Source organism: Salvelinus alpinus, chromosome 20 (genome assembly GCF_045679555.1).
Source record: "Salvelinus alpinus chromosome 20, SLU_Salpinus.1, whole genome shotgun sequence".
Classification (NCBI taxonomy): Eukaryota; Metazoa; Chordata; class Actinopteri; order Salmoniformes; family Salmonidae; genus Salvelinus; species Salvelinus alpinus.
This window is the reverse complement of record NC_092105.1, coordinates 9928205-9944735: the sequence shown is the minus strand read 5'-3', so window position 1 is coordinate 9944735 and position 16531 is coordinate 9928205. Positions and strand designations below refer to the sequence as shown.

General features: G+C 44.1%; 1 protein-coding gene across 4 annotated transcripts; it reads left to right on the top strand.

Moving 5' to 3' along the window:
- Nucleotides 1–360: 360 nt before the first annotated feature.
- Nucleotides 361–16342, top strand: rsph1 (radial spoke head component 1). 4 transcript variants are annotated; one of them, XM_071354443.1, is made up of 9 exons: nucleotides 361–515; nucleotides 669–782; nucleotides 873–978; nucleotides 1076–1166; nucleotides 14760–14895; nucleotides 15084–15155; nucleotides 15330–15437; nucleotides 15968–16079; nucleotides 16209–16342. In XM_071354443.1, the coding sequence occupies exons 1-9, from the start codon at nucleotides 465–467 to the stop codon at nucleotides 16271–16273; spliced, it is 855 nt and encodes a 284-aa protein (XP_071210544.1). In that variant the 5' UTR covers nucleotides 361–464; the 3' UTR covers nucleotides 16274–16342. The 4 variants fall into 4 exon arrangements, with proteins under 4 accessions (XP_071210544.1, XP_071210543.1, XP_071210546.1 ...); XM_071354442.1 differs by having other exon boundaries at nucleotides 15069–15155; XM_071354445.1 differs by lacking the exon at nucleotides 15330–15437.
- The last annotated feature ends 189 nt before the right edge of the window (nucleotides 16343–16531 follow it).

Below are 16531 nucleotides of genomic sequence, written 5' to 3'. Positions count from 1 at the left end.
AGTACACGGGAATTTAACAGTAAAAGTTATTTGTATGGGTACTGCGTCATCAAGCAAAGTCAATTTGATAAAAACACATCTTCTGGAAAAATGCGCATATAATCTTTATCCAATTTCGATGGAAACCTAGGTACTGGATGACTAAAAATCGTGTACTTGCTCTATTTGAACAGGAATTTCTGAGATATCCTTATCACCAAATGATAAGGCTGAACAGCTTTTACATGGCACAGAATAAATTAGGATATAAATGTTAATAAATGTACACCTAACAGTTTTCATTGATGCTTGTTTATAACATTTTCCTAGGTTTATTTACGTTTTTCCATTGGTCACGTGTCTGCACTCCAGTCGGTCATTGTCATGTCAACGGTAAACAGAGGAGGAGGTGAGTTGAAGAGGCAGAAGCAGTCCGTTGGTTTACTTTGTAGTTTACAGGAGCCAAGAGAAACGACTAGCTAAACATGTCGGATGTTGGATCAGAGGATTTTGATGAGGATCAGAGTTACCTTGGGGTGAGTAAAAGTTTGCTGTAACTTGGTAGAAAACTCATAAGCCGATTTTGAGCTAGCAATGCCAATTTAACGTTAGCTAGCTAACTTTAATTAACTGCTAACGTTACTTGCGCCTACGCAACATTGACAGAAAGATGTAATTGACTGACACAGGAATATGAAGGGGACCGAAATGAAGCTGGAGAGAGACATGGGGTCGGGAGAGCTGTCCTACCCAATGGAGACACTTACCAAGGAATGTATGAAAACGGGAAAAGGTCTGGCCAGGTAACTGTCACCATAAATAATATTATTTGTTGATTCCTAATATTTGTTGTTTCCTTTGACGATTTCCTTGACTATTTCCGTGTGTGCCAGGGGACATACCGATTTAAGAATGGGGCCAGGTACATTGGAGAATATTACCAGAACTTGAAGCACGGACAGGGTATCTTCTACTACCCAGATGGATCCAAATATGAAGGTCTGTCTGTCTGTCTGTCCGTCCGTCCGTCCGCCCGTCCGTCCGTGTTTGTCATATATGCCCCTACCCTCTCTCTCTCTCTCTCTCTTTCTCTCAGGCAGCTGGGTTAATGACCAGCGCCAGGGCCATGGTCTCTACACATACCCCAACCAAGACACATATGAAGGAGAGTGGTTACACCATCAAAGGTAGTTACTAGAGTTGGGCGCTATCCAGATTCTCATACCTTCATACCGTTTCTTTATTTAGGCAACAGGGTAGAGCTCTGCTACCCAATCGGGTAGGACTTGTTTTTCATCAATAACTAGGGTAGGACCTGTTCTTTCATCAATAACTAGGATATGACCTGTTTTTCATCAATAACTAGGGTAGGGACTGTTTTTCCATCAATAACTAGGGTAGGACCTGTTTTTCATCAATAACTAGGGTAGGACCTGTTTTTCATCAATAACTAGGATAAGACCTGTTTTTCCATCAATAACTAGGGTAGGACCTGTTTTCCATCAATAACTAGGATAGGACCTGTTTTCCATAAATAACTAGGATAAGACCTGTTTTCCATAAATAACTAGGATAAGACCTGTTTTTCATCAATAACTAGGGTAGGGACTGTTTTTCCATCAATAACTAGGATAGGACCTGTTTTTCATCAATAACTAGAGTACGGGCAGGGCTTGGGTATCACTAAATTGATCATTAACATTTTGAAACTGAGTCACTTGTTTTTGCTCTGCTGCACAGTACAGTCATATTGAACTAAGATCATGACAAGGTGTCAGAAGTGCTTCAACCTCGTCAAATAGTCAGGAGAGATTATTTCACAGAAAATAATAATGTTCATTGAGTTTTGTTGGATTTTAGAGTGACGAAAAGTAGCTAACAGCTAACTGCTCTCACGTCTCTTCATTGAGCAGAGCAGCCCAAGCGGAGCTGTTGCTATGGATACTTACAGACTCAGAGCCGTCATGAGCAGAGCGCATGCTGTGCGCAGGGAGCGAGTGACAGACAGAGAGGAGCAGCTAATGGATTTACTAATGGAGGAAGTTATTTCTGGTTTCGGGCAGGGCCGATCCTTAAATTTGGCAGAAGCAATCGGGCCTGGGTAGAGTAATCAAATGCATAGCTGGAGCCCTAAGCTGGATATAATTTATTTGACACATCTTAGATGTACACACTGAACAAAATTATAAACGCAACATGCAACAATTTCAACGAATTTACTGAGTTACAGGAATAAGGAAATCAGTCATTTTAAATAAATTCATCAGGCCCTAATCTATGGATTTCACATGACTGGGAATACAGATATGCATCTGTTGGTCACAGATACCTTAAAAAAAAAAGGTAGGGGTGTGGATCAGAAAACCAGTCAGTATCTGGTGTGACCACCATTTGCTCCATGCAGTGTAACACCTGTTGATTGTGGCCTGTGGAATTTTGTCTCACTCTTCAATGACTGTGCGAAGTTGTTGGATATTGGTGGGAACTGGAACATGCTGTTGTACAGATTGATCCAGAGCATCCCAAACATGCTCAATGGGTGATATGTCTGGTGAGTATGCAGGCCATGGAAGAACTGGGACATTTTCAGCTTCCAGGAATTGCGTACAGATTCTGGGGCCGTGCATTGTCATGCTGAAACATGAGGTGATGCCGGTGGATGAATGGCACGACAATGGGCCTCAGGATCATAACCCCACTGTTTGATCAGCTTCTTGATATGCCACACATGTCAGGGGGATGGATTATCTTGACAAAGGAGAAATGCTCACTAACAGGGATGTAAACAAATTTGTGCAATTTTTTAAAATCGAAATAAGCTTTTTGTGTGTATGGAACATTTCTGGGATCTTTTATTTCAGCTCATGAAACATGAGACCAACACTTTGCATGTTGCGTTGATATTTTTGTTCAGTATAGTCATAATTAATATATAAGTTATAAACAATGGCGTAGCATGCATCCCGGCAGCCCCTGCAAGGCGCGGATGCCCCAATCCCCCCCAAATATATATATATATATATATATATGTTTTTTGTATGCTATTTTAATATATGATAATTAACCAATGATATCAGGCCACTATTGGCCATGATTACAGACACCTGTGTGTGTCTTTTGACACTATATAAATGAGTCATCTCGCAGTGTTTGTCATTATACCCTGATGAAGACAGCTTGTCTTGGACATAAATATTTTTGCATCTGAGCTCCTAGAGTGTGCGACTCTCCTTTATTTTTTAAAGTGTTCTACTCCGCTAGCCAGCACCTCGCCTAAATAGTTGTGCGTTTCTTTCGCCTCTAGATTATTCTGTTACCCAGTAAACGGCACCCTACCGACAAAAAGCTCTAAAACGATGACGAATTATAATTATTTTCCTGACACTGGTCAAAGACCCAAACAAGATTACTTTGAATATAGCCAAAGGGAACGTGATAAGATAATTGTATCGGAGCCCCGTTTTGACATGCCGGGGGGTAATTCTGACCTCTCGAAAGAACTGTTAAACTTATCTAAGCGCCAGACGAGAATGCATCTACATATAGTCACTCTTAGTGATTATGTGCGTCAAGGCATTATTCCACGGGGACTCAGGTGGCAAAAATAACCATTATTGGGACAACGCACAGATGATTTCTGTGAGCGCTGGTGTGCCATCTTGAACAAATTATCTATTGATTTAATGACATTATTGTTGGCCCGTTGAAAAATGATTTTATTGAAATGGATAACACAATTAAAGAGAAATGCACAGCTCCGCAAGGAGCTGTTAATGATGATGGCATATTTAATGAACTGATGAAAACTAACCAAGCGCTCCAGGACAAGTTGTCCACAGAAATATAGGAACTTAAAATCAAGAAATTAAACCAAGACAAAAAAGACAAGGCCGAGGACAAAGTCTACTTCTGGAGAAACCCTGACAAACGAGGTCCTGCTCCTCCTCTACTTGACAGACGCAGGAGGGATGCCGCTTACTTCTATCTACCCCCGTCTGACCAACGCTCTACAACCATCTGCTTCCAGTGCCAGTTTTTTATCCAACGAGAGACTGGGCCGACGGAAGGGCGGAGGTGGCCGCAGGCACGCGCACCGACGAGATGCCGCACCCGACGGGGTAAGAAGAAACGACTACCAGAGGCAGAGGAGACCGTTCACATGGTCCCAGAACCCACGGGATTGAGTGCCTTTAATTTATCAAGCAAGATATTGAGCCCTGCCCATATCTCCTTGCTTATAATAAAGGGTTATCTTTAGTGCCTACAACTCAGTGCAACGATTTTGATGTTAAGGTAGACATGTTAAAAAAAATTTTTTTTTTTGAAACATCCGTTTAAGGGAATATTTTAGCTCCCCTAATCGTGATGTTTCTACTGAACATGTAAGTTGCTCACATGCACATACTCCAACTCCTTTTAGAAGTAAGAGTTATTTTTACCTCCAGCCAATCGCAATCACTCTATCGAGACATATTGCAGACTTGTTGAAAAATATGTTAATCTCCTTAAGAACAAACAGGAGTACATATCTTTCCATATTTTACCTCAGAATGAAAAACAAGCTTTGCTTGATGTACAATCCAATACATCAGTCCTTACCCGCCCTGCTGATAAGGGTGGGTCGGTTGTACAATCCGATACGTCAGTCCTTACAGGGCGGGTCGGTTGTACTCATGGATAGGACAGTTCATGTAAATGAGTGTCATAGACAACTGTTTGACAACACCTTTTACCAGAAACTCAGAAGTGACCCCACTGCTCAATCTCATAACATGATCTTTACTGTCCTAGATGGGTGTTTAAGTTCTGGTCAGATAACCAAAAAAGAACCCGACTTTTTGGCTATTCAACACCCTAAAATTGTCACTTTTTATACTTTGCCGAATTTACACAAGAATGTTACAAAACCTCCAGGGCGCCCTATTGTAGCGGGCATTGATGCAGTAACGGCCCCTCTATCGACCTTTGTTGACTTTTTTATTAGACCACTCGCAGAACAGCTCCCCTCCTTTGTAAAGGACACCAGCAGTATGATCTCAGAACAGCTCCCCTCCTTTGTAAAGGACACCAGCAGTATGATCTCAGAACAGCTCCCCTCCTTTGTAAAGGACACCAGCAGTATGGTCTCAGAACAGCTCCCCTCCTAAAGGACACCAGCAGTATGATCTCAGAACAGCTCCCCTCCTTTGTAAAGGACACCAGCAGTATGGTCTCAGAACAGCTCCCCTCCTAAAGGACACCAGCAGTATGATCTCAGAACAGCGCCCCTCCTTTGTAAAGGACACCAGCAGTATGGTCTCAGAACAGCTCCCCTCCTAAAGGACACCAGCAGTATGGTCTCAGAACAGCTCCCCTCCTAAAGGACACCAGCAGTATGGTCTCAGAACAGCTCCCCTCCTAAAGGACACCAGCAGTATGGTCTCAGAACAGCTCCCCTCCTTTGTAAAGGACACCAGCAGTATGGTCTCAGAACAGCTCCCCTCCTAAAGGACACCAGCAGTATGGTCTCAGAACAGCTCCCCTCCTAAAGGACACCAGCAGTATGGTCTCAGAACAGCTCCCCTCCTAAAGGACACCAGCTGTATGATCTCAGAACAGCTCCCCTCCTAAAGGACACCAGCAGTATGATCTCAGAACAGCTCCCCTCCTAAAGGACACCAGCAGTATGATCTCAGAACAGCTCCCCTCCTAAAGGACACCAGCAGTATGATCTCAGAACAGCTCCCCTCCTAAAGGACACCAGCAGTATGATCTCAGAACAGCTCCCCTCCTAAAGGACACCAGCAGTATGATCTCAGAACAGCTCCCCTCCTTTGTAAAGGACACCAGCAGTATGGTCTCAGAACAGCTCCCCTCCTAAAGGACACCAGCAGTATGATCTCAGAACAGCTCCCCTCCTAAAGGACACCAGCAGTATGATCTCAGAACAGCTCCCCTCCTAAAGGACACCAGCAGTATGGTCTCAGAACAGCTCCCCTCCTTTGTAAAGGACACCAGCAGTATGGTCTCAGAACAGCTCTCCTCCTTTGTAAAGGACACCAGCAGTATGGTCTCAGAACAGCTCCCCTCCTTTGTAAAGGACACCAGCAGTATGGTCTCAGAACAGCTCTCCTCCTTTGTAAAGGACACCAGCAGTATGGTCTCAGAACAGCTCCCCTCCTTTGTAAAGGACACCAGCAGTATGGTCTCAGAACAGCTCCCCTCCTTTGTAAAGGACACCAGCAGTATGGTCTCAGAACAGTTCCCCTCCTTTGTAAAGGACACCAGCAGTATGGTCTCAGAACAGTTCCCCTCCTTTGTAAAGGACACCAGCAGTATGGTCTCAGAACAGTTCCCCTCCTTTGTAAAGGACACCAGCAGTATGGTCTCAGAACAGCTCCCCTCCTAAAGGACACCAGCAGTATGGTCTCAGAACAGCTCCCCTCCTTTGTAAAGGACACCAGCAGTATGGTCTCAGAACAGCTCCCCTCCTAAAGGACACCAGCAGTATGGTCTCAGAACAGCTCCCCTCCTAAAGGACACCAGCAGTATGGTCTCAGAACAGCTCCCCTCCTTTGTAAAGGACACCAGCAGTATGGTCTCAGAACAGTTCCCCTCCTAAAGGACACCAGCAGTATGATCTCAGAACAGCTCCCCTCCTAAAGGACACCAGCAGTATGGTCTCAGAACAGCTCCCCTCCTAAAGGACACCAGCAGTATGGTCTCAGAACAGCTCCCCTCCTAAAGGACACCAGCAGTATGATCTCAGAACAGCTCCCCTCCTTTGTAAAGGACACCAGCAGTATGGTCTCAGAACAGCTCCCCTCCTAAAGGACACCAGCAGTATGGTCTCAGAACAGCTCCCCTCCTTTGTAAAGGACACCAGCAGTATGGTCTCAGAACAGCTCCCCTCCTTTGTAAAGGACACCAGCAGTATGGTCTCAGAACAGCTCCCCTCCTTTGTAAAGGACACCAGCAGTATGATCTCAGAACAGCTCCCCTCCTTTGTAAAGGACACCAGCAGTATGATCTCAGAACAGCTCCCCTCCTAAAGGACACCAGCAGTATGATCTCAGAACAGCTCCCCTCCTAAAGGACACCAGCAGTATGGTCTCAGAACAGCTCCCCTCCTTTGTAAAGGACACCAGCAGTATGATCTCAGAACAGCTCCCCTCCTTTGTAAAGGACACCAGCAGTATGGTCTCAGAACAGCTCCCCTCCTAAAGGACACCAGCAGTATGATCTCAGAACAGCGCCCCTCCTTTGTAAAGGACACCAGCAGTATGGTCTCAGAACAGCTCCCCTCCTAAAGGACACCAGCAGTATGATCTCAGAACAGCTCCCCTCCTTTGTAAAGGACACCAGCAGTATGGTCTCAGAACAGCTCCCCTCCTAAAGGACACCAGCAGTATGATCTCAGAACAGCGCCCCTCCTTTGTAAAGGACACCAGCAGTATGGTCTCAGAACAGCTCCCCTCCTTTGTAAAGGACACCAGCAGTATGGTCTCAGAACAGCTCCCCTCCTAAAGGACACCAGCAGTATGATCTCAGAACAGCGCCCCTCCTTTGTAAAGGACACCAGCAGTATGGTCTCAGAACAGCGCCCCTCCTTTGTAAAGGACACCAGCAGTATGATCTCAGAACAGCTCCCCTCCTTTGTAAAGGACACCAGCAGTATGGTCTCAGAACAGCTCCCCTCCTAAAGGACACCAGCAGTATGGTCTCAGAACAGCTCCCCTCCTAAAGGACACCAGCAGTATGGTCTCAGAACAGCTCCCCTCCTAAAGGACACCAGCAGTATGATCTCAGAACAGCTCCCCTCCTTTGTAAAGGACACCAGCAGTATGGTCTCAGAACAGCTCCCCTCCTAAAGGACACCAGCAGTATGGTCTCAGAACAGCTCCCCTCCTTTGTAAAGGACACCAGCAGTATGGTCTCAGAACAGCTCTCCTCCTTTGTAAAGGACACCAGCAGTATGGTCTCAGAACAGCTCTCCTCCTAAAGGACACCAGCAGTATGGTCTCAGAACAGCTCTCCTCCTAAAGGACACCAGCAGTATGGTCTCAGAACAGCTCTCCTCCTAAAGGACACCAGCAGTATGGTCTCAGAACAGCTCTCCTCCTAAAGGACACCAGCAGTATGGTCTCAGAACAGCTCCCCTCCTAAAGGACACCAGCAGTATGGTCTCAGAACAGCTCCCCTCCTAAAGGACACCAGCAGTATGGTCTCAGAACAGCTCCCCTCCTTAGTAAAGGACACTAGCAGTATGGTCTCAGAACAGTTCCCCTCCTTAGTAAAGGACACTAGCAGTATGATCTCTATTATTGAATCCCTTCATCCTCTCCCTGAGAATACTTTGTTAGTTACTTTTGATGTTGAGTCGTTATACACAAATATTCCACACGAGGGCGGTATTGAAGCTATGGAACATTTTCTTCTGCAACGTGACCCTAATGAACTAACTTCTAGTGCATGCATATTAACCATTGGCTGAAATAGTACTCACACACAACTACTTCATGTTTCTAAATGATTTCTTTATTCAGACGAAGGGTACTGCTATGGGATCCCCTATGGCTCCTAACTATGCTAATGTGTGTGTGGGTTACATGGAGAAACAGTCTATTTTCAATCCTCTCAAAAAGGTTTTCTTGCCTAACATCATTGTTTGGAAACGGTATATTGATGATATTTTTGTTGAATGGAGGGGTGATGCAAAACAGCTCCAGGCGTTCCATGCTTTTCTTAACTCCTGTTGTGAGCATCTGAGATTTACTATGCAATCTGATACACGTCAAATCAGTTTTCTTGATCTTCTGATCTTGTGTGAAGATAATGTTCTATACACTGATCTATACAGGAAACCTACTGATCCTAACAGTTTGTTGAGGGCTGATAGTTGTCACCCGCTTCCCTTGAAAAACAGTTTGCCCAACAGCCAATTCTGTCGAATCAAAATAATTGGTAAAAAACAATCCGATTTCGACACAAATATGGCTGAAACTCAAAGAATATTTAAGGAGAGGGGGTGTAGCAATATTGATGTTACACAGGAAACGGAAACCAGTTGTTACTTACGTTATTAATGTGCTGGTTGACAACATGCCTAGTAAAGTTTGCTTAACTATATATCTTTGTCTGTCGTGACTACAACACAAGGCATATTGAAACAGAGGGTACAAAAATTGTCAGATTAATACTGCCATTGAGAAAATTCAAAACAAAACGAGCCATGACCTTTTTCAAGGTCAGTCTCGCAAAAATAAGCATTCTTGCGTTCTAACTACCCGCTATTCAAAGTGCTCTGAACAAATTAAGGGAATCGTTCACAAATATTGGCACATTCTAAGATCCGATGATAGTATCGGTAATGTGTTATCGGACCGTCCCTTGGTCGTATTCTCGCGGGGCAGAAACCTCAGAGATCAATTGGTACACTCTGATTTACCACCCCAAGATATCCCTGCACAACGTCTATTTGCGCCCCTACTGGATGGAAACTACAAGTGTAACGGCTTATAAATATAGATCCTTCAAACACCCCCAAACAGGGAAACAATCAAAGGTGTTATCACGTGCTCCACTAAGGCAGTTATTTATCTTATAACTTGTCCTTGTGGTAAAAATTATGTGGGTAAAACAAAGCGCAAATTAAAAGTACGTTGCTCGGAGCATCGTAAAAACTCGACTTACTCAGTTGCGGCCCACAATTTATTATTAAAACGAGAGGCTGCCTGGGTCTTAAATTTAAAGATCCCCCTAAATCAGGGAGGGTTTAGGAAAAATACACTGCTCCAAAAAAATAAAGAGAACACTAAAATAACACATCCTAGATCTGAATGAATGAAATATTCTTATTAAATACTTTTTTCTTTACATAGTTGAATGTGCTGACAACAAAATCACACACAAATTATCAATGGAAATCAAATTTATCAACCCATGGAGGTCTGGATTTGGAGTCACACTAAAAATTTAAGTGGAAAACCACACTACAGGCTGATCCAACTTTGATGTAGTGTCCTTAAAACAAGTCAAAATGAGGCTCAGTAGTGTGTGTGGCCTCCACGTGCCTGTATGACCTCCCTACAACGCCTGGGCATGCTCCTGATGAGGTGGCGGATGGTCTCCTGAGGGATCTCCTCCCAGACCTGGACTAAAGCATCCGCCAACTCCTGGACAGTCTGTGGTGCAATGTGGCGTTGGTGGATGGAGCGAGACATGATGTCCCAGATGTGCTCAATTGGATTCAGGTCTGGGGAACGGGCGGGCCAGTCCATAGCATCAATGCCTTCCTCTTGCAGGAACTGCTGACACACTCCAGCCACATGAGGTCTAGCATTGTCTTGCATTAGGAGGAACCCAGGGCCAACCGCACCAGCATATGGTCTCACAAGGGGTCTGAGGATCTCATCTCGGTACCTAATGGCAGTCAGGCTACCTCTGGCGAGCACATGGAGGGCTGTGTGGCCCCCCAAAGAAATGCCACCCCACACCATGACTGACCCACCGCCAAACCGGTCATGCTGGAGGATGTTGCAGGCAGCAGAACATTCTCCACGGCGTCTCCAGACTCTGTCACGTCTGTCACATGTGCTCAGTGTGAACCTGCTTTCATCTGTGAAGAGCACAGGGCGCCAGTGGCGAATTTGCCAATCTTGTTGTTCTCTGGCAAATGCCAAACATCCTGCACGGTGTTGGGCTGTAAGCACAACCCCCACCTGTGGACGTCGGGCCCTCATACCACCCTCATGGAGTCTGTTTCTGACCGTTTGAGCAGACACATGCACATTTGTGGCCTACTGGAGGTCATTTTGCAGGGTTCTGGCAGTGCTCCTCCTGCTACTCCTTGCACAAAGGCGGAGGTAGCGGTCCTGCTGCTGGGTTGTTGCCCTCCTACGGCCTCCTTCACGTCTCCTGGTGTACTGGCCTGTCTCCTAGTAGCGCCTCCATGCTCTGGACACTACGCTGACAGACACAGCAAACCTTCTTGCCACAGCTCGCATTGATGTGCCATCCTGGATGAGCTGCACTACCTGAGCCACTTGTGTGGGTTGTAGACTCCGTCTCATGCTACCACTAGAGTGAAAGCACCGCCAGCATTCAAAAGTGACCAAAACATCAGCCAGGAAGCATAGGAACTGAGAAGTGGTCTGTGGTCACCACCTGCAGAACCAGTCCTTTATTGGGGGTGTCTTGCTAATTGCCTATAATTTCCACCTGTTGTCTATTCCATTTGCACAACAGCATGTGAAATTTATTGTCAATCAGTGTTGCTTCCTAAGTGGACAGTTTGATTTCACAGAAGTGTGATTGACTTGGAATTACATTGTGTTGTTTAAGTGTTCCCTTTATTTTTTTGAGCAGTGTATATTTTTCTGAAGGGAGGGACATCCATTTTCATTTCAGAGAGCTTCGATTTTCTCCATGTAACCCATTATTATGAATATAGTTCACTCCCTTACATCATCAAAGGTAGTTACTGCCGTGACAATAAAGTTAATTGTGTAAGAAATAGGCCAACTGTACATGACAGAGTCAAACCTTTTTCTGTGTTCCTGTAATAGGAATTTACAGGTGAACTAAAAGTAGAGCAGTCGTTGATAATGTCAATCTAAATCATCCCGGTTTAATTATAAGTTGCAACAGGGAGACACCATCCAGCACAGAAGCAGAGGAAATGTCTAACTGGCCTCTTGGTGACAGGCCTGTCACAGTATATACTAATCAAATATACTGTTATTTGTCAAATGCTTCATAAACAACAGTGACATGCTTACTTACAGGTCATTTTACAACAAGTTAAATAAATTGAAATAGTTACAAGAGGAATAAATACACAGTGAATTACAAGTAAAAATAACATGGCTTTATTTTATTAGGCAAGTCAGTTAAGAACAAATTCTTATTTTCAATGACGGTCTAGGAACAATGGGTTAACTGCCTGTTCAGAGGCAGAATGACAGATTTGTACCTTGTCAGCAGGGGGATTTGAACTTGCAACCTTTCGGTTACTAGTCCAACGCTCTAACCACTAGGCTACCCTGCCACCCCATATAGAGGGAGTACCAGTATGGAGTTGATGTGCAGGGGTAATTTAGGTAGCTATATACATATAGGTAGGGGTAAAGTGACTAGGCAACAGGATAGATAATAGACAGTAGCAGTAACATGAGCGTGTGTGTGAGTGGCGTCAGTATGCATGTGTGTGTGTGTAGAGTCCAGTGTGTGCGCATAGAGTCAGTGCAAAAGGGTCAATGCAGGTAGTACGCGTAGCCATTTGATTAACTAAGTTGCAGTCTTAACACCCCTGAGGGGCCCCCGTGTTGATGGTCAGCGTGGTGGATGGGTTGTCACCTTGGCATTCTTGGGCATGGGGTCTATGGTAGTCTGGTGTCAATCACTATCAACCGATATGAGTTTAATCCAAAACTTATCGTCTAGTGTAGTGGCTATCAGCCAGTGTTTACAAACAACACTGAAAATCATGTGTATTACATAAAGGGAAAATATATAAATATGCAAAACATTGTGTTAATCATTCTTAAATTAATATTGAAGCGTTTATTTCCAAAACGCATTTGTGTTTTTTCATCAGAAATGAATGCTTATGTGTATCTTTATGTGTGTGTAAGATTTTGTATTCGTAGATTTTAGATGTGTATTAAAATGGGTTTATATATCCATTGTTCAGCTGGAATGGAATGTTTGTATCCTGTATCTTTTACATACAAATGGAAACCATCATAAATCTAGCCTCATGCTATAGTGTTTGGTTAGAGTTAGGCCTCTGGATTACTTTTGAACAGAGTCCAGATCTCATATTATTGTATTGATAAAATAAAATGTATATAGATCTTATTTTTTTAAATGTTGATGTCACAAATGTACCATTTGTACAGTTTTTTACTAAAAACAATGTGTCACGTTTGACTGTCTAAAGTAGTGGCCCCTTTTTATGCCAGTGAAGTACATGTTGGATAAAAAATATCACGACAGGCCTGATGGAAAACAGAAAATGTGTCGGTAAACTTTCCAAATGTCAATAAAAACAAACTACGCTAGAGAAAGTGGGATGTTTTTGTGTCTGTAAAATGAATTATGCGAGAAATGTCGGTGGAAACGCTTTTATGCCAAAATATTGATATAATGACCATTATATCGAAGTAAACTTGGGAGTCACACGATGACATGTTGTATGGTCCTCCCGGTATGACTCATCGGGAAAGCATGCAGTTTATTAGGCTACAGACCTTCACAGGGTGGTGAACATGCACGGTGATGACCTTCACAGGGTGGTGAACGTGCACGGTGATGACCTTCACAGGGTGGTGAACGTGCACGGTGATGACCTTCACAGGGTGGTGAACGTGCACGGTGATGACCTTCACAGGGTGGTGAACGTGCACGGTGATGACCTTCACAGGGTGGTGAACGTGCACGGTGATGACCTTCACAGGGTGGTGAACGTGCACGGTGATGACCTTCACAGGGTGGTGAACGTGCACGGTGATGACCTTCACAGGGTGGTGAACGTGCACGATGATGACCTTCACAGGGTGGTGAACGTGCACGGTGATGACCTTCACAGGGTGGTGAACGTGCACGGTGATGACCTTCACAGGGTGGTGAACGTGCACGATGATGACCTTCACAGGGTGGTGAACGTGCACGGTGATGACCTTCACAGGGTGGTGAACGTGCACGGTGATGACCTTCACAGGGTGGTGAACGTGCACGGTGATGACCTTCACAGGGTGGTGAACGTGCACGGTGATGACCTTCACAGGGTGGTGAACGTGCACGGTGATGACCTTCACAGGGTGGTGAACGTGCACGGTGATGACCTTCACAGGGTGGTGAACGTGCACGGTGATGACCTTCACAGGGTGGTGAACGTGCACGGTGATGACCTTCACAGGGTGGTGAACGTGCACGGTGATGACCTTCACAGGGTGGTGAACGTGCACGGTGATGACCTTCACAGGGTGGTGAACGTGCACGGTGATGACCTTCACAGGGTGGTGAACGTGCACGGTGATGACCTTCACAGGGTGGTGAAAGTGCACGGTGATGAGCTTGATGCTCCTTTACAATAAATATTGAGGGTCTTATTCTGGTGACATGATGATCGATGCTTGACTGCTGTTTGACAAATAAAAATATTCTCGCTCTTATCCATAATAATCTCATCATGTAGACTAGCCTACCTGCACAGTATCTACGAGCTGTAGTTCGCACGTGTCGATACTAGAGTGGGCACATTCGCTATTTAACGCAATATGCTTAGTGACAAAACCATCAGTAGAAGTGAAAATGGGATGGAAGCACACTTAACTTGTATTTTAACTGCAAAATACATTTTTCACGCACAATCTTTTATCTGCAACAAGTCAATTTAATGGAAACACATCTCTGGTGGAAAGATTTTCACATTGTTTTTATGCGGATTTTTGAATTTTCGCATTAAAATACATCACCAATTGGATGGAAACCTAGCTACTGAGGCAAATATATATCATTTTGCAACAACATGTGATTGTTTGTCTCTGAAATGATACCATCAAGTGATAGACATGTATTTGTTTGACATCTATCATTGAACAACCCCATTCCATGATTAGGTGGTGAAAAAAACACATCTCTTTCACAAGTTCTTTAAACAAAAAAGCTAATTTACCAACATTTCTGATAATGGTTATACATACAGTATAGCGTTTTGGAATGAAACGTATTCATATTAAATATTCCTATTACAGTCCTCCACCTGATCTTACCACTCTTTGTCTTTATAATACCAGAAATGGACAAGGTATATACCACTACAACGACACAGGTTCCAGGTACATGGGCACGTGGGTGATGGGCAAGATAGAGTCAGCAGGAGAATTCATCCACCTGAACCACAGATACCAGGGCAACTTCCTCAACAACAATGTAAGTCAGCCCAGAAGGAATCTGACATTATTAAAGTAAAAACACTGCCTTAATAATGAAAACAATAACCACAAACACAGCATGATCAAATCAAATATGACATGTTTAGTTACAAGTTTATCAGCATACAACAAGATCATTGTGTACTAGCATATATAAACTGTTACTATCAGCCATTTGTGTTTCAGCCCTCAGGCCCAGGGAAGTATGTGTTTGAGATTGGCTGTGAGCAGCATGGAGAATACCTACAGGTGGATCAGGTATGACCACTACCACATATTTGCATATGCAGAAATTGCAATGATATGATAAAACAACCTGTACAAGAGCAGAAAGTCTCTCGAGCAAATGTTTGTTGTTTGAAGTATCTGGAAGAGATCATGACAAAAGACACTTAACAGAGAGCCGCTTCTCTCTCTTGACTAAAACTCCAGCCTGCATCAGATGAGGAGAATGGTAAACATGGGAAAGCCCAGAAGTCCAGGTCTCCCTACCCTGGCCATGGGGAGGGCTATTTCTCCATAGGGGCTTCAGGAGAGGAGGTACCACAGCAACTACAGAGTGCTGCTGTGCTGTGCCTTTGTTGTAGAATAGTAGTTCCACTTCATGTGTCCATTTGTTGCATGACACCCCTTAGTGGTTGATTGATACAAAGATAACCTTTTTCCCCCCAAAATGCTATTGGGCTTAGTCTCTTAATAAAGTGTATACACCTAGATCCTTGCATGATTATCATCCTTCATTACATTGTAATAGTAGTCATGGATCCACTGTTCGTCTTCTAGTCTCTCTGTGTGTTTTTGGCTGAGTTGTGCACTGGAGTTTTAGATGTTTTGGGGCTTGCCGTGCTTTAGAAGAAGCTGTTTCTGAACAATTTAACCATCTAATAGGAAGCACTACACAGATCTAACACAATGACAGCAAAACACTTACAGCACGGCATTGCACTTAAAACATCCCAACTGTATACATAGAAGAGAAAATAAAAATAGATGCATAAAGGTGCTTTAGGCAGAAATGGCCAAAGGGAATCTTTTCTTGACCTCTGTTACTGCTTCTCCATGGACAACAGGACAGAGGGGATGCCGAGGAGGATGAGATAGTATCCACCATGGCCCTGAAGTGGAAGCCCAAGGCTGTCACGGGCCTGTCCCTCTGGACCCCAGCCAAAGATCCATCCTCGGGTGAGCAGGACCCTTACGTAGCCTGTAGTAGTGTGTATCACGTGTGACTGTGAAGAGAGTACCTTGTCTGAGGAATATATATATATTTTTTTTTACATGTATCAATTAAAATAGTTTTTCTATCAACAGACGGAGAAGGACTGGCCTCCGCAGACGAGAAAGGGGGATCCAAACCTCCCACTCCAGAGACCTGAGACCTTGCCAGATTCACAGCTTACGCACAGCAAACACACATTTCAATAATAAAGACGTCTCTCTCATAATTACTGGTCTGATTAATAAGAGTCGCTGAGGAATTATTTGAGTATGAAAAGGTTTGATGTGATTATAAAAAATCCCCAATTGACTGTGTGGTTTAGCCAGGGTAGAAAAGATGGGTCAAAGTTGAATTAATATTGCCGCCCTGTGGGGAAATCCAGAGTAACGAATACTTAGTTTAGGTGTTACGTCAT

Excerpts from the sequence above, each read along its gene's own strand:
- rsph1 (XM_071354442.1), top strand. The coding sequence starts at position 465 with ATGTCGGATGTTGGATCAGAGGATTTTGATGAGGATCAGAGTTACCTT. Across the intron at positions 14,896-15,068 it reads GCAACTTCCTCAACAACAAT|CCATTTGTGTTTCAGCCCTC; the intron begins GTAAGTCAGCCC and ends TGTTACTATCAG. Across the intron at positions 15,438-15,967 it reads TAGGGGCTTCAGGAGAGGAG|GACAGAGGGGATGCCGAGGA; the intron begins GTACCACAGCAA and ends CATGGACAACAG.